The sequence below is a fragment of the Anser brachyrhynchus genome (genome assembly GCF_964034855.1).
Source record: "Anser brachyrhynchus genome assembly, chromosome: 18".
NCBI classification, from domain to species: Eukaryota; Metazoa; Chordata; class Aves; order Anseriformes; family Anatidae; genus Anser; species Anser brachyrhynchus.
In genome coordinates, this window is record NC_137711.1 from 11,973,842 (window position 1) to 11,992,406 (window position 18,565).

The 18,565-nt window shown below is 45.5% G+C and overlaps 1 protein-coding gene across 6 annotated transcripts in view; it reads right to left on the reverse strand.

Moving 5' to 3' along the window:
• The window catches only part of DNAH9 (dynein axonemal heavy chain 9), a 210,146-nt gene that overhangs the window by 80,044 nt on the left and 111,537 nt on the right, over nt 1-18,565 (reverse strand). For 5 of the 6 annotated variants that reach the window (XM_080560625.1, XM_080560623.1, XM_080560622.1 and 2 more), the window contains 6 exons: nt 17,355-17,543; nt 15,825-16,060; nt 13,865-13,987; nt 12,004-12,208; nt 4,302-4,466; nt 1,836-1,976 (listed from right to left, as the gene is read on the reverse strand). In XM_080560625.1, the coding sequence (XP_080416751.1) occupies nt 1,836-1,976; nt 4,302-4,466; nt 12,004-12,208; nt 13,865-13,987; nt 15,825-16,060; nt 17,355-17,543 (1,059 nt within the window). The remainder of the gene's footprint in view (nt 1-1,835; nt 1,977-4,301; nt 4,467-12,003; nt 12,209-13,864; nt 13,988-15,824; nt 16,061-17,354; nt 17,544-18,565) is intronic. The other variant, XM_080560624.1, reaches the window with a different exon arrangement.

Sequence of the window (18,565 nt, forward strand, 5' to 3'; positions counted from 1 at the left end):
TTGGAAACACGACCATTCCCACAAAAGCTGCTGCCTTCCTGCTGGGCTCTGCTGCCACGTGGCAAGTAGGACGTTCAGCCCCTTCACTAGGACCAGTGATAATTACATTGCCATCAACTTGTCATGTTGGAAATGTTCTCCAGGTGTTCTAGTAGAAACAGCTCCAGGTTGGAATGTTCTCCAAAGGAGGGACACCATTTCCAGCTCTGTACGTAATGTGTCCACACACTACAGAGTGACACTTTGCTGAGCAGAGGATATTCTAGGTTGACAAGAAAAAAAAAAAACAGCAAGGCCTTTGGAGCACAGCCCCTCTGGCTATGTCTGTTCTGCATTTATTTTAGGAGCACAGGGCAAGAAGTGGGCTCTCTCCCAACATCATCCCCATTGGGCGTCCATACTGCCACCATGAGCATGCCTGCAGTTGAGCCTGCCAGCTGGTAAGATGCCCACAAATCCCATCTGGATTTCTAGTCTAAGACCCTTGTAGAAAAGGTTGGAGTCCCCCTCTTTTGTCTGATGACTGGATGACATTGTGAGAAGAGCAAGAACACAGCCCATGTGAGGGCTCCTCCAAACTGTAGCTAAGCGTGCGTGTGGGCTCACACTGACAGGCGGTGAGCATTCAGGTCACGTACATAATATCTATACCAACCATATGCAGATGCCAGGTCTGGGGTCACACCATGCTGTTGACTATCTTAAAGGTTTTGGCAACCGTACTGTAGGAAGCATCTAGGCTCCTTAGCCCCGGCTGTTTGAGCTGTTCTTGTCTCGGACAAATGGAAGTGGGCATGATTTGCCTTTTGTACAAAAGGTGGCAATAAATCCCCGGTGTTGTGGTTGCAGCGGGACAGGACTGTATTTAGAGAGCGATTTAATGTTTTAACACTGTGTCATTTGGGAAGTCAGGACTGTTTCAAGATCAAGATCTTGAATAATTGCTAAGGGTTGCAGCAATTCTCATTAACTTATGAAATACCTGCACAGACATTATGACCCTGATGACATCACAGATACAGAATTAAATGCAAACATAAAGCAAGATTAACTGAGGGAGAAAGTGACTCCAAACGCTGTGCAAAATCTCTGTGCATAAATATATAAAATACACAGAAAAAAGTACTTTATTGGCTCTTTCCCAAGATGATCTGTTTCAGATCCATTGCTCATCTTGATCTGCCAGGACAAAAAGGCTGTGCATATGGAGGAGATAACAAATGGCTTGTAGAGTTCTGCTTTGCAAAAAACTTCTTGAATTTTTAGTACTAAAGGCTGTTAATGCACCTCTAAGTCAGACAGTGACTTTTCACTGTGACTGTGACTTCAGTTCACTTGCTTAGAAAGAAACCAAGGAAAAGAAAGAAAAGCTAATTAAGGCTGATCTAACCTGATCTCATTCTAACCACCTGAGGTGGAGATGACCAGCAAATGCAGAATCAAATACAGATGCCAGCCCACACACAATATGCAGCACAGATGGACCTTTTCCTTCAACATTCATGCTGCTCATCACTGGGTCTTGGAGGCTCACTGATAAAACACCATTCCTACCACCATGGGCAGAGATAAACGCGCTCTGCTCATCATTTGCAAGAAGTATCAGACAAATGTTTCCCAGTAATCACTAAACACTCTCACAACTCGTACTAATAATAATATAGGTAGACTTACAAAGATTGTTTTTTTCATAAAATCAAAGCAGCAGAAGGAATTGGATTAGATCACCTTCTTATTCAAATACTCTCAAATACCCTCTAGAGAAAACTTTTATGCTTGGTAAGAGAAGGAAGGAGCTCAGCTGCCTCCTGCTGCCATGGGAGCAGGGACAGTACCTTCAGAGAAAACTGGTACATGGGATGGATGGCATGGAGATCATTCATGGTGAAGTACAACAGAGAGGCCCGCGTGGCTGCAGGCCTGTAGTGCTCCCTTGCCTCGTTAATCTTGGCTTCAGTCACCTTTGACTCCTGGACCTGGAAGGAAAACACAGAGCAAAACTAAGGTGAAAAAATCCTTGCAAATTGAGTGAATCTGCAGCTCAGGGGAAGGTTGTTATCTGCCACAAAGATGCTAGGTCAAGAAGTGGGCAACTGGCATGTGGTCTCTGCTCTCCAGACCATGGTGCACCAGGCTTGAGCCATTTGCTCCTAGCAACCGCCTTCCTCTGGTATATTCTCCATTTAACTGCATTTATCCTCACTTTGTCCAGTCCACTGCTTCCCCAAGCCCCCCCTCCTGAGTTCTCACTACAGTTCCTGCTCTTCACTAACTGGAATTATTTTCATCATCAGTGAGCTTCTCCTGCTAATTGCCCCCCTCCTGTGCAAATCATTAATAACACAGGGTTGAACAGACAGTGCTTCTTTTGAGACAGCTTCCCCCAAGGCTGAGAACTGCTACTATTTAATGGCTATTTGCTGCCTTTCTTCTCCAGCATCTAATGCACCCCTGCCTGGATGGTCAGGTGTCAGCACAGCTGCTGTGATGGATATGGTGAAAATCCTTTTGGCAGATACATCACTCTAACTTCTCAGTCCTATTCATTCTTTAATTCCACTTCAGCATCATAAAGTGACATCCTTGATTCTCTTGGGGATTATTTTAGGCTCAGACTACATACAGTCATAAGTGTCTTTCAGCGCTGATCCAACTAGCTCAGCGAACCATTCAGTGGGGACGTGGCAGAAAGGGGCTCAAGCATGTGTGGTACAAACCTGCAGAGCACAACACAGCCCCCAGCAAAATGCACACTGCTGGGCCTCTCTCTGCCATGACCTGAGCTGATACGAGCACACCAAACCTTCCCAATGAAGCTCCGACTGAGCCTTAATCTGTTGTGTGCAACCAACACATGTGTTGGGATCCATGGGATTAGTCTGTTTGCACGTCCCTGAAAGCAACGATGGGCTGTAGAATCTCAAAAAAAAAAAAAAAAAAAAAAAGCATCTGCAAAGTTTCTTCCAGAAACAAACACCTGCATGGGCCATGAACATACTTAACACACCCATCCATGTCAGAATGTCAGATGAGTTTTCCTCATCCCCATGCCCTCTCTGGTAGCACCTACATCTCTTCACTGACTACACAGGGATGTCAGGGTCTAGCCTAGACTTAGACTACTTTCAGTTGTGCTACCCACAAAATACTTACTAAATCTAATAGCATAAAAGCCAGAGGTGGGGAAGACAGTTGCTCTTCTTAAACATAGTGGGGAGAATTGGTATAGGAAAGAAAATACTGGCTGAACACTATTTTGTGTAGACAAACCAGGAACAGAGGAGGGGTTGACTTGAGAAGCAGAGTTCTAACATTGTCCTGAGATTGCTTTCCATGTGGGTACCAAAATCATAAAAAAACAAATCCAAAGTCCAACATTCATCCCCATTGCCACAGAGTTGGCAGTGACCAGCATTCCAGCCTCATCTTGTTCAGAAGCTGAAGCACATCAAGAACATTTACTTCAATAGGGAGATGCCAACCTTGCCATGTCAAAACATCCCTTCAACATGCCCTTTGAGCATACTGTCCTTAGGAAGCTGGATGCATATGATGTCCCATAAAGAGCTAGCAGAAATCATTCAATTTTTTCATGTGGAGGCAGTTCCAGCCTGACCTGAGCACATGGGTAACCTACCCAGGCAGCATGGACCCACGGGCTGGAGGACAAGTGCAGGCTGTGAAGATGAAAGGACTGGGGAGGGCAGCAGCTGAGGATGGTCTGACAGAGGTCCTATTGCAATCCTGTCATGACAACATTTCTCAAGTTCCCTCAGCATCAGGGCAAAACCACCATGCATTTAACTATCCCCATGTGGCCAGCTAGGTGACCCAGGTAAGTGACAATACTGACAGTGCACAGCCATTGCAACAGCTGATTTACACCTTAAGGAACGGATGGGTATGAAATACCCAAGTTCTTGCAGATTTACTTGAGATCACAAACTCTACAGTCCCCTGTCAGTACTAAAACGCAACCTAATTGAAGAAGTGTGATGTACTCAGAATTATGCTGGAGCAGTTTAAAGCTGCCTTGCTACAGTGTGTAAATTTTATCATCTTTACATCAGGCACTGCCATTTTCTCTTGGTCTTAAATAGGCCATTTAACATACAAAAGCTCCAACGAATTAAATAGCTTGAAGCTGGCCAGAATGGAGAGCACTTCAATTTATACCACTTTCTATTTGCTACTCAGCAAAAGTCATAGAGACCAGCATAGCAAAAAAGCTATGTTTCACCCACAAACCCTTAAGGATAACATCATACACATTTTTCTCTGGGCTATCACTGTCTTTTTACCTTTTCTTCAATTTCTGCTGCTGTCTGTTTAGTGATCTCCAAGTTTTCCACCAATGCTGTGTCTCCCAGGAAGTTCCCAGATGCCGATGACAGTCGAGAGAGCAAGTTGTCCTCTAATGTTTTCAAGGTGATTTTGAATCCATTCTGTTGCTTCGTGAGATCTGACTGCAAATAACCAATGCAGAAAGTTTTAGCCACAAAACATGCAGTAAAGCAAGGATTAACCACCTTCACATAGGGATGGGCTTCTAACTAGCCATTGCCACAGTCCAATATTGATTATTCCTGCTCTCTATGATTCTTGGATATGGGCAGAGCTCTGAGGATCACTCCACACCTAACATATCATTGATTCAGAGAAATCCTGAGCAGCACAGAAAGCATCAGGAGAACTGAGCCCTTCCACTAGAAAAGTATTAAACTGCTGGAAATGGAACAAGAGGAAAAGACATTCAGCCTCCATCTCAAACACACATCCTGCATCTCTTTCTTAAAAGGAGCTATTTATTAGGCGTAATTCAGCCTGGATAGTCCCTATGGAGCAAGCCTACATACTAACACAGCTGCTACTCACCCCCCTGTGAAGCTCTGCATACCCCACTTCAGGTCAACACCAGTCCCGCTGGCAATGAGAGCTGAGGGACTGAAAGCAGATGGTGAAACAAGGGCAGGCTCACTAGGGCAGAGATGAGCACAACTCATCTCAGGCTCAGAACTGAGCAAAGTCACAGTCTCGCTCAGTGCTGCTCCCAGTTGGACCCTGGCCTCAAGACCTCACAGCCCATCAGCTAGCTGTGTGAGAAGCTGTACATGCCAGGGGAGGCCCCACAAAAACGGGTTTGCAAAGTTAATGCGAAGATAGCCAGGCAGAAACAATCAGCGATCATCTTGCCTCAAGGGCAGACCTTTTGAATTCTACCAAAAATTCCTCCTATTTCTGTGAAATAATTCTCCCTTGGCTCTCCCCAGCCACTTGTTCCATTTCCCTCTTCTGCAGAAACACCAGCGATTAACACTGTTCATGGTGGAAATAAAAACTCAGCTGGCTTCTTTTTGAAATGGTCCTCCAGAACAGATTCTCTTCTATGAAATGTCACTGCACTATTCTACATGTTTGCTCAAGGAAACAGCATCTTTCCTGACCTTCAGGTGCATTATATTATTTCACTATGGGGTCCTATTGCAAATGTCTGTTTTTAATGGCATGACAGAAAACATCTCATAGCAAAGCCATGCATCTGGTTTGGATGCTGCTAAGTTATAAGCCTGGTGACTGTCCTCTACAAAAATAAAGTCAATCACTAACATGCTGTTATGTAAAACTCTGTCAAAGAGTAGTGTTTTAAGTAGACACTGTATTTAAGTGACACAACCAAGCGATTCAAACAACTTGCAAAATAATGTTTTAAAGGCCTTCAGAAATCAGCCAGCTCCATGAAGTAGCAGGGATGGTGCACGTGCAGTGCATATGAAATGGGTCCTGGGCCACACCAACTGTCCCATGGCAGATTCAGTGGCATGAACCAACAGATTTAATCCTCCAAAGACTCTTTCTGGAAAACCTACCCAACCTTCCAACCACCCACAGGGGCTGAAAGATCCCCAGAAATGGGAAGTGTATCCCCGTGCCTCTTCCAATCCCACAAAAGGGAGCCACTAATATTTGCTCTGTTGTCAGAGGCTTTCAAAGAGATTAACTCTTTCATTAATAAGTAATCTTTCAATATTTGGGCTGAAATTTCATATACTTGCTGCACACACTCATTCTATGTTAATGTCAAGTCAACTATTCAGCAGACTGTGCACTGAAGCATGCCGTTTATTGGTATTTCAGCTATAAATGGCTGTTCTTAAAGGCCTGTTCTGTAGGCATTACACACAGGAGTTTGAACATGGTGGTAAATATTTCACAAGTCTTGAAACAGAAAACTAACATGGCTAATTTAGTAAGTTCCTGTCACTCAAGCATAGCATGCCTTGAAAAATGACATTTTGCAAGCTATTATTCCAGACCACAGACTGTAAGCCCTGCAGTTCTTAATGAGGACGTGTGTGACTTTTGCTCCAATAGCTTGTAATCACCATGCAATTTCTGAAAAGCACCCTTAGAAGGGCGCACAATGCTGTATTTCCCACAACAGCCTGCATCTGTTGCAGCTTTATCCTGCTATTGTTTTCAGCAGTAGCAAGGTCATCATTTCTTATTTCTGCAGTGGAGCTCATTATCTGTTATTTCACAGTTGATACATAACAGTGCTAGTTCAGGGAAACAGGTTATTCTAAAACCCTTTAAAATCTTGCTTCATGAAAAACAAAAAAACAAAAACAAAAAAAAAAAAAGGCCCCCGGAGCTACTGGGCAGTTTGGCAGGACTCATTACCAGCACCATCCCAGGTCAGATACCAGACTGCAGTGAGCCACAGCAGCCACCTGTCCTATCTGCTGGGTTTACTCTACTATCTTAACATCACAAACCAGATAAAAACCAAACCATTCAACCAAAACCAAGCAAACAAAACCCTTGTATTTTCAATCCACTTCTAAAGAGCTCTTTTTCTTCCTGAATTTCCCAGCAAGCCATGTGACCAGGATGGTGGACTGCTGCAGTCCACCTGCAGACCTGACAGGGAAGGTCTCAGGACGTGGCATTGCTTGCCTTGGCCTGAACTGGTTTCAGTTCCTTTGAGCTGTGGTTGTCTCAAAGCCAGCTCCCTAGTGGTGTAACCTGTTTTAGCCTGGCTTTAATTCAGAGTCACAGCATGCAGTTATTCTGCACAGCCTGAACCACCTCTAGAACAAAAACATGACAGAGTACAAATGTGGCACGGTATCTGAGGCTTCAGACTCTGCACACCAATCGTAGCAGGCGTGCAATGCTGTGGATGAGATAAAGCCAGTTCAAAGGTAAGAAGGAACAAAAAGACTCAATAATGAAGAAAGAGATTCCATATGCAGACTGTTGAGAAAACATGTATAAAGTGTTGGTGTTACTGTAATTGGACTAATAATAACCCTGGACGCGCTTTTGAGGGATTGGGCATGCTGACACCGGATGGGGCACAGCTGTCCAGAAGGGGCAAGAGAGTTCTGGGCAGTAAGCTGGCTGGGCATATCAGGAGGGCTTTAAACTAGATGTGGTGGGGGAAAGGGATGCAGCTCTGAGCGAAGAAAGCATATGTGAGAACACCATCACTCTAAGTAACGGCAGGGAAATACTTGTGAACTGTCCCAATGCAATCAGGGAGGGCTCTAGAAACGCAATACGACTGATTGCCCAGCTGAAATGCCTCTACACCAACGTACGCGGCATGGGAAACAAGCGAGAGGGATTGGAAACCATGGTGCAATTAGACAAATATGACCTGATTGCTATCACCAAAACATGGTGGGATGGATCACATCATTGGAACATTTGAACAGAGGGCTACAAACTCTTCAGAAGGGATAGACAGGGAAGGAAGGGAGGCGGTGTTGCCCTCTACACTAGGGAAGGAATTGATTGGGAAGAGTTGCCTTTGAGAAACAGCCACGGACAGGCTGAGAGCTTATGGGTGAGAGTTAAGGACCACACCAATAAAGGACAGCTTGTGGCTGGGGTCTACCACAGGCCGCCTGATCAACGGGAGCCTGTGGACAAGGCATTCTTGCTTCAACTACAAGAAGCATCGCACTCGCATGCTCTCATCCTGATGGGGGACTTCAACCACCTGGATGTCTGCTGGGAAAACTACACAGCAGGCTGTGAGCAATCCAGAAGATTCCTGGAGTGCATTGAGGGTAACTTCCAGGTCCAGGTACTAGACAAACCAACCAGAGGAGAAGCGTTACTTTACCTGGTGCTCACCAACATGGAAGAGCTCATTAAAGAGGTCAAGATTGGAGGCAGTCTGGGCTGCAGTGACCACACCCTGGTTGAGTTTGCGATCTCGAGGAATATGGGCCTGACGAAGAGCAAAGTCAGGGCCCTGAACTTCCGAAGAGCAAACTTCAAGCTATTTAAAGACCTAGTAGCTGAGATCCCCTGGAACACTGTCCTTAGGGACAAAGGAGCTGAGCAGAGCTGGAGACTCTTTAAGGATGTTTTCCTTAGAGCACAAGAATTCTCCATCCCCCTGCATAAAAAAGCAGGCAGGGAGGGCAGACAACCAGGATGATTAAGCAAGGACCTGCTGGTCAAACTGAGGTGCAAGAAGGAAATGCACAGGCAGTGGAAGCAGGGACATGTGGCCTGGGAACAGTACAGGGATGCAGTCCGGATGTGTAGGGATGGGATCAGGAAAGCCAAGGCACAGATGGAACAGAGCTTGGCAAGGGATGCAGAGAATAACAGGAAGGGATTCTATAGGTACATTGCTCAGAAAAGAAAGGCCAAGGAGAGTGTACCCCCTCTGATGGATGAGAAGGGTGAACTGGCAATGACAGACATGGAGAAGGCTGAGGTACTCAACAACTTCTTTGCCTCAGTCTTCACTGATAGTCAGGCTTCCCATGTCGTTCATCTTCCTGAACCCATAGATGGAGGCTGGGGGAGCAAAGTCCCACCCACTGTAAGTGAAGAGCAGGTTGGAGACCACCTGATGAAAATTAACACGTGCAAGTCTATGGGGCCCGATGACATGCATTCCAGGGTCCTGAAGGAATTGGCTTATGTAGTTGCCAAGCCTCTCTCCAACCTATTTGAAAAGTTCTGGCAGTCAGATGAAGTCCCTGGTGACTGGAAAAACAAACATCACTCTTTTTTTAATAAGGGCAGAAAGGAGGACCTGAGGAACTACAGACCGGTGAGGCTCACCTCTGCCTGGCAAGATCATGGAAAAAATTCTCCTGGAAGCGGTGTTGAGGCATATGTAAGACAAAGAGGTGGTCTGAGACAGCCAGCAGGGCTTCACCAAGGGTAAATGTGCCTGACCAATCTGGTGGGTTTCTACGATGGAGTGACTGCATCAGTTGACAAAGGAAGACCAATCAATGTGATCTACCTGGACTTCTGCAAGGCCTCTCACACGGTCCCTCATGACATCCTGGTCTCCAAATTGCAGAGAGATGGATTTGAAAGGTGGACAATTCAGTGGATAAGGAGTTGGCTTGAAGGTCGCACCCAGAGAATGGTGGTCAATGGCTCTATGCCCAGGTGGAGGCCAGTGACGAGTGGTGTCCCTCAGGGGCCTGTCCTGGGACCGGTACTGTTTAATATCTTCATCAATGACATAGACAGTGGGATCGAGTGCACCCTCAGCAAGTTTGCAGATGACACCAAGCTGAGTGGTGCAGTCGATACAACGGAAGGAAGGAATGCCATCCAAAGGGACCTGGACAGGCCAGAGAAGTGGGCCCACATGAAACTAATGAGGTTCAGCAAGTCCAAGTGCAGGGTACTGCACCTGGGTTGGGGCAATCCCAGGCATGAGCACAGACTGGGAGAAGAACTCACTGAGTGGCCCTGCAGAGAAGGACTTGGGGGTTCTGGTGGATGAAAGGCTTGACACGAGCTGGCAGTGCATGCTTGCAGCCCAGAAGGCCAACTGCATCCCGGGCTGCATCAACAGAGGGGTGGGCAGCAGGGGAGGGAATTGTCCCCCTCTGCTCTGCCCTGGTGAGGCCCCACCTGGAGTCCTGCATCCAGGTATGGGGCTTCCAGCACAAGAAGGATGTGGGGCTGTTAGAGCAGGTCCAGAGCAGGCCATGAGGATGACAAGAGGTCTGGAGTACCTCTCTGTGAGGAAAGGCTGAGAGAGCTGGGGCTGTTCAGCCTGGAGAAGAGAAGGCTCCAGGGAGACCTTATTGCAGCTTTTCAATACTTAGAGGGGGCTTATAAAAAAGATGGAGAGTGACTCTTTGCTTGAGCAGACAGTGACAGGACAAGGGGGAATGGTTTTAAACTAAAAGAAGGGAGATTTAGAATAGAGGTTAGAGGAAACTCTTTGGAACTAGGTGATCTTTAATGCCCTTTCCAACCCAAGCCATTCTATGATTCTATGATGATTCTATTAAGTTGTTCATTTTATTAACAATAAATTCTCGGCTCCATGTGTAAGGTTGCTCCATAAGGAGATTTTGAGAACAGCACCTACTGCACAGGTCTGTAAGAGCCACCTCCATCTGCCCATGCGCCAGAGCCTTCAACCTTCCCCAGCTGCCAAATCCATCCCTGTTGTCCCAGGGAATAAGGAACTGCTCAGAGCACACCTTGATAAGTGGCCTCTACTTTGGGGAATCCAGCAATACAAACACATATTTTCAAGGAGCTCCCCACAGCTATCAGACAACAGCCCCAGTGGTTTTGTCCACGTTAGCAAATGAAATAGAGGCAGAAGAAGAGAATCAGAGTGGGTAAAAAAAAAAGTCTTAAATATTCCTACAGAAAAAGAAAATTGCATCCCACACTAATCTATATCTACTTAGTGTTCATGAAGCCCCAAATCCCCTGGAGCTGGAGGCATAGCTGACACCCAGGGATAGGTTTCCATGGTCTTGTGTCCAACCTTCCTCTTCCACAGCACACACATCCTGAAGAAGCAAGGACTCCAAAAGATATGATCCCCATTTCACGTCATTTTCACTGCTCCCTAACACACAGTTCTTTTATAACATGGGAGGAAGTGCTGCAGATTACAAATTTTCAGAGCCTAATAGTGGATTTGATGACTGCACACGATATTGAATTTGTCTTTCTTATTGTGACAACAGCCATTAACAGCAGTGCTGCTGAGGCTAAGAGGAATGGTCCTAAACGCACCAGCAGTTAATGACACCGCTGTGATCCCCGTGGTCAGCCCACACAACCCCCTTCTGTGCAAATCAGCAAAAGCAAGTGCCCGCACGCAGCCTGTGCATGCCGGCGATGAGCGAGTGCCGGGGTGCCTGATGGAGATGCTCGGGGTCCCTCATGGTCCCAGCAAGATAACCACGGATTACACATTAAATCAGTTCATTACGTACTTTTTATGCCATCTTTTGGCTCGTTAGCACATGAGCCTGTTTAAAACGAAATGCATCATTAAGACTGCACAGCTAACGTGTTTTAGAATCTCATTAAATGAAAAGATTATTACAAAACTGGCCTGGCCTGGCTGAATGTGTGCAGTAAATTTATTCCCACTCTCAGTAAATATTTAGTATTATACATATCCATTACATTGCTAAATGTGCTGTTAGCAAAAAAGCTTTTCTTCAAAAAATTATATTGAAACTGAAGCCATACTTATTAAAAAAAAAAAAAAAGGAAAGGAAAGGAAAGAGAAAGATAGAGAATATTTTGGCCAATTACAAGACAGTTGGAAGAAGAACCAGAACAGAAAAAAATAGTTACCAGCCTCACAATATTTACAGTGGGAATCTGATACCATAAAAGCATAAAATTAAGTGAGATTAATTCCACAGATATTATTTTGGAAGTAAAGTCTAGAGAAAAATGACATAATGAGAATCTCAGTTTCCACTTACAAGAGGAATAGGACGAGAAATTTTTACCCAAATTTTTGGAGGAAAAAAAAGACTTGAAATTCCAGTTTAAGTGTTCCCAAAATGCCAAGAAAACAAAAAGTTGAAGAAAAAAATCCTCATCTGAGGGAAATCTCCTGATTTTACGGAGAGCTCTGTGATCTCTATACCTTTGCACATGAAATGCTGTTTTAAAATAGCTGTGTTACTTTTAAAAAAAAAATATTTTACTGCCTCCTAGTGCAAACTCCCAGCTACTGACCTTGAGCTCCTCCAAGTCTGGCCTCTCCATGCTGACCACTGCTGCAAGCAGCTGGTCCTCCAAGCCATCCTGTGTGACGGTGAAGTTGATGAGGGTGCACTGTGCCTGCAGCTCGGGTTGGAAATGTGGGTTTGCCAGCTTTGTGTGGAGGATGAGACGGAAAGCAGGGTTGTATTCACATTCTTTGTCCCCGATCTTAATGTACCTGAAATTACAGCAGCAGAATGAGTGCACATCTCTTCCAGGATGTTTCACCCAAACACAAATGGTGGTATCAGCCAATGGAATCTACCAGCAATGGGACTTTGCACACAGCAATCACTTTTAAAGCAGAAAGTATTTGAAATTGGACACACTTGAAACACTCCTGATTTAGGATAAAAACCCCAGAGTCCTGCCCCTGAATTTCGGACTCTCTTTGAGAAGACTCAGTTTCCAGCACTGGGGTGGTCAGTATGAGCCAGGAACCTTCCTTGCTTTATATGGAGACCATATTCTGCCTAAGGCTGGTGTTACACGGAAGAAAAGCCTCCCAGCATTGAAATTCTAACTGGCTACAGCTAAAATTGTCTGGTCTGTGGGCTTGAGCCAGGCTGGTTGATTGCACTGAGCTTGAGCAACGAAGCTGGGTTCAGAGAGCAGCTTGGTGCCATTCCTGGGAGGTAACATCACTTGGGACCCAGGAACTGAGGTGTTCTGAACCCAGGTTTGGCAACACACATGGGAAACCGAGGAAAAGGGGAACTGGACATGTATGAGGACAATAGTGATGCTTTCATAGATGCAGCTGGGCTGTAATGGAAACAGTGGTGTCACCACAGGAATTTGAATACACTTTCCTGTCAAACATCAGCTGACGAAGTCTCTTCTTGACCACCTCTATTGCTTTTACAGCTGGGAAAATGAGGCAGAGAGAGATCACACAGCACAAGCAGTTCATGGCAGTGTCCGGGAGTGCCCTGATTCTAAGAAGCCTTCCTGTGCCAGGACTACCAGAGGCCATCTGTGAGTTCTACAGCAAACTACTGGGAGTTGAACTGGTCCTGGAAAACTTTAAACCCACAGTTAAGTAAGGAAACGATCCTTAAGGAACTTAAGGAATGGGAGATCCAGCACTTAGCCAGGATTTTGTTCTTTACTTCTGAAAGCCAGAAGCAGGGCTGCAGTTGGGGTGCTGCAGGAGGCACAGACTTGGAGAAGCCCAAGCAATGTGCATCCTTCTAAAGGCAGGCGACTCTGCTCTGCAAAAACTGGAGAAACAGCATCAAAAGAGTCCCTGATCCAACTTTAGTGCTGAGCACAAGGTTTTATTGGTTGCCTTTGAGCACATTCTAAAAATGTGCTCATTTTGCACAAAAATGTCAATCCCTTGCTGCCCCTCTCTCTGAACTCCTCCAGGCTGGAGGATGACCAGTGGCTGCCATGAAGAACTTGCCCTCATTAAGAAACACTTATATATTCCTAATGCTTACATCTGTAGCTGTAATCCTAAATGATTTAGTGTTTGCTAAAATCCAAGGTTACTTTTTCTTCACAACAGCAATAGCTATTTTGGTAATAGTTCAGCACCAAGATTGCCAATTACAGACACCAAGGTCGTTATACAAAAGGTCTCACTTTTACATGAGGTTTGAATGGCACTGTCCAGCTAAATGAAAAAGCCAGGTTTATTTCAAAGCCATCCTTTGACTGAATTGCCTGTGACTGCCTGATTTAAAATGCTCTCACTTCTGAAGGGAGGATGTTAGTGCTGCCATAGACGAGCACACAATTTGAGGTCAGAAAAGGAGAGCACAACAGCACAAAGATCCCAAACACCACGATGGAAGCACACATGCCATTAAACCTTCCAGAAGCTCACCTTCCTTTCTTGATCGTTTCTCTCCCCAGTAATGGCCCCAGAACCGGATCCACAGATTCCTCCAGGTTTTCAATCAAAACCAGTTCACCCGCAGCCAGGGCTCGTTCCATCGTGTCCAGATACCTGTGGGAGACAGTGGTGGCACCCATCATGGCGAGGCTGGATGCGATGCTTTGCAACAAGGGGGCCATGAAGGGGACAGATGGGGGCTCTGCACTGTGAAGGCAGCTATGTGCACGTACCAGAACTTGCTAGAGAGGAAGAGTTGGTGTCGATGGTGTCGACACGCAGTGTGGAAAGGGGCAAAGTCTTGGCCGTCCAACAGAGAGAATGGGATCTCAGGTCTCCCAGGGACAAGCAGTAACAACTGCATCTTCTTTCTCAAGGAAAGAGCATGGGCAGCAGAGAACAGAAAAGGCTCAGACTGTTTGCTTTGTTTTTATCAAACACTTTGTTTTCCCCCAGAATCCACTGGTGCAGTTAACCTTGCGTAACAGCTAGGAAGAAGAGCAGGTTGCAGCTCCGTTGTGCACAGGGTTTAAGGACATGTTTAGGACAGTGTGACTATCATTTAATTCTTCCTTCCTCACAAGGAAATTGGACTCCTCTGCACAGTGCCTAACTGCTGGTCAGGGATGCTCTGCACTGGGTCACACACTTGTGCTCGCTCCTTTGGGGCTGCTCTGCATTTAACGCAACTTACTTCTCTGCAAAGAGGAGAGCAGGACCCTGGGCAGGCGGGGAGGGTGCTCACCGACTGCTGCTACCCCATCAGAGGAACCACTCAGCTAATTCCACTGGCTAAAACATCGGAACCTCACACAAAACTCCCCTCTCAGAGTACTCTCTAGCTGGTATGTGGCCAGGAGGGGAAAAAGATGTTCTATGGTTGTACTGATGCCTGTAATGGCAGCATATGAATGTTACGGGGTCTATTTCTCCTGTTCCAACCTGGAGGTTTGTAGCTAGGTGTCTCCTCTGGCATCCTTACTTTTCCCCAAGCTCCTGAATAACTGCAAGGCATGGTGACCTGGTTGGCCAGGAAACAGAAATTTGCTTCTATGAAAAAATATAGAAGTTTCCAAATGTATTGTCAGCCCACGTGAGAGCAAAGCTAATAACTTCTTGTTATTTTCTATGAGGAAAGCAGAGTAGGCACCAGTGGAACAACCTGGGCAACCCCAAGACATGGTGAGACAACAGATCAGACCCATGCACTGAGCTCTCAAGCCACTCTCACCTATTGCCAATGCTTTGTTCTGTATATAAATATATATATATATATATATATATATATATATATATATATAAAAAGTCTCAGGGCTCATGTCCAGGCAGGAATCTAACTGTGGGTCTGCTCCTTCCAGCTGGGAGTCCTTACTAGTGGGTAGAAATCAGTGTGACTTGATACAGCAGAAAACAATGCTCTGACGAGAGATAAGAGCCGAGTGGAAAAGCCTTCCCACAAAAGATTTGGCTGGAACAAGGCAGAGGTGCCATGAAGAAAACCTCCTAGCTGCTGCCAACGTGGGAGCAGAGTTAGCCCATCTGGGTCTCAGGGAACAGAAAGCCTCAAGCCAGTTTCACCCTCTCCCTTCGTCCAACCTGTAGGAAGCTCCACTCATCTGCCTGGGTAAAAGAGTCAGGACACAACGCAGCACGAAGCTGCGGGAGGACGACATAGTCTTACGTGGAGCTCAGCCTCCAGCACGTCGCTCTTTTCATTCTCCGTTTCAGAGGAGTTTCTATGGTAACTTGGCCGAGAACTAAACAGCCCCTCTATTTAATGAGGAATCTCTATCATTTTGGTAATGAATAAGCAGCTCATGCACAAATACATTTGAGGGTTTTCCTCAATGTAATTGGCTCTGATGGCTGCAGTTAAACATACGCTCTTCATCAAATACGACAGGCAGATAGCCATTAAAAGATACTGTGATGAGATAAAAATGATGTTTACCCCTTCTGCCCAATTCGGATCACTCGGAGGTCTTCACCATACTTGTTTTTGATCCATTTGATACCCTGTAACTGGGGATCCACCATGAGGGGCCAGCGTTCGCAGTTGGTGAGGATGGTGGCATTTTCAGTGGACATGCGGTCAGCCGGCAGCCCCTCGTTCTGCCAAGCCGCTATGTCAGCATCATCTGTCAACATGGTCAGAGGATCTAGGGATGGAGTTACAGGGATGGGCACCTGGCAGGAAAGGAGAAACGTGTCAGTACAAGGCGGTGAGTACAGCTTGCAACATACTCCAGAGATGAGCAAGCAAAACAATTCAAGCAAAGTTAGCCTAATTAAGAACTGAGAAGTCTTATTTGTCAGTGGCTTGCCATTCTACAGGGTAGTTTTGATCTGGTATTAAGTGTTTCCCACTCCTGTTGTGAATGAACATAAATTATGCATGGATCCCAAAGATTTTGCCTGCGGAGTACTGAGAGCCCCAAACGGCTGCAGCCGCACTGAGCGAGATCAGACCACACTCTGCTATGCACAAGCTCTCTGAGATGACAGCTTGGAAGAATATAATTAACACCCTCATCAGCCTGCTGTTGTGTTGCAAAATGGCATCAGCAGTTCCAGAAACACTTCTCTGACATGGGAGGCCACTTCTGGGTGTGACAACCAGAAAGTTATCTGTGCCAGTCATATGAACAGAAAGGGTCTTTAATTTTCACATGGAAATACAGGCAACTTCTGTGAAATTTCTAAGCACCAAGAGAGGTCATTTTTGGAACAACACTTCCTTTTGTAACCAAGGTTTTGGTTTTTTTTTGTATTAAGAAAGCAGGATGATTTTTTTTTTCTCTCACATCCTAACTTGCTGATTTTCTTGGCTTTTTTATTTGGGCATCACTGCCAGTTGTGACCTTATTTAAAAGCCTGTTGGCATTTCACCAGGATTTATAACATCCAGTTAGGTAATGATGTGCAAAAGCTCAATCCTGCAGGAGACAGAGCACTTGCATTTACTTATGTATGAAGTACCTGGTAGAAATTAGTGAAATATTAAGCAAACCTGAAGCATGATGGTTTCCATCTGGTCAAAACAGCAAGACATGTTTGAAACCAGCTGAGAGGCATGACCAGCATGAACAGAGCTCATGTCCTACACGAAGTACCATCTGGAGTCTTTCCAAGCCTACCAAAGAGCTGGCACTGAGCTCTGCCTGCTCCAAGCAGTCCCTTTTCCATACCGTATCTCTCTTTCTGGGCTATCCCTGACTCCTGCACAAATTGGCAACTGGGCTCCATGTTTGAGATGCTGCACTGGGACTTCTCCTCTGTCCATGGGAGAATGGGGTCACTTGCATGGATCAAGGAGACCACAATGTCTTTCCCAGAGAGCAGTGAATCAAGCATGGCTATGACTTGCTTCTCAGTGCAGCTTGGTGGGACCTCACTTAGGAGACCCCCTATGGACAACAGACTCCCCTTATGGCCATGTTATGCACAGTAACAACTGCTTTTCAAAGAAAGCAGGGCTTACTTTCAACTGGTGCAAATATGGCTTCCAGATTCCATCCAGGAGGTCTTGCCGGTATTTCTTGGTGAAGTATCCCAGGTAGGAGACAAAGGCCGTAATCAGTAAGACATCTCCACACAAGGTGCTCTGTTGCTGTTTGAAGTCCTTCACAACTTCAGCCCATCTCACGTTCTCAGAGGCAAGTCCTCCAACCTACAATTTGCCAGGTCAAATTGATCATTACAGTTGTTCTGTAAGCAATACCTAAGGATCAGGCCACATCCATACCTTGTCCCTGACTTCAAACATCATTTCCTAAAGTTTAAAACCTGGATGGGAAACACCCAACAATTATTTTGCTAAAACCTTCCTGTTCTGTGAAAGGCTGGTCCTGCTGGTGAGTCTCAGCTGCCTGCTCCAGACCTGCTCTAAAGTCATCGAGGGAAGATCCATTACTTCCTCAGAAGGAATTAATACAATTTTTGTGGGAGCCCATCAACTGTTAATTGCCTCAGCATTACACCCTCTCTCACTCAGAGGCTCCCCTCCAACAGCCACAAACTTCAGCTATTTCATACTGTTTATTATGACCCCTGCTAGGTGACATTTTGCCTTTACAATCACAAACCCCTTAGGCCTGCATTTTCTTTTCCGTTAAGGCCCCATACAGAAAACACTTGCTCATGGACACTTTTCATGAGCGTCCAATGGACAAGCCATCCAACTGGGGGCTTACCAGTATTGAGGAAGTTATGGTATCTCCCTGCAAAATGAGGCATCTCTACATGCACAGCCAATTTCTTTGACCACTGGTACTTTTTGGGTCCCTTGTTCATCAAATCAAGTGATTAGAAGAGATCCTGACCCTATTTTATATTTATTTTTTTAAAGAAGACTTCAGCTCTAGCAATTAAGAAACCCAGCCTGAAAAAATGAACGTAATGCATCCTTCAGGTTCGCAAGCCATAAGAACCCAACAGAGTTTTAAGCTGGCATTATGGATTTTGAGATCAAGAATGCTGAAGCTTATGGTCAAATTCACAATCACCCTCTTGATGTCAGGATGATCTGGAAATACCCATCTAATTTAAATATTCCACCCTAATCACATGTCTCTGCCACCAGCCAGGGCCAGCCAGCATTTTCTATTTTTCTTCTTTGGTCTGTAGTCCACACAAGCTTAGGATTCTTTTTATTTCTTGTTTTTCTTAAAAACTCCTCTAGATCTTTGTCTT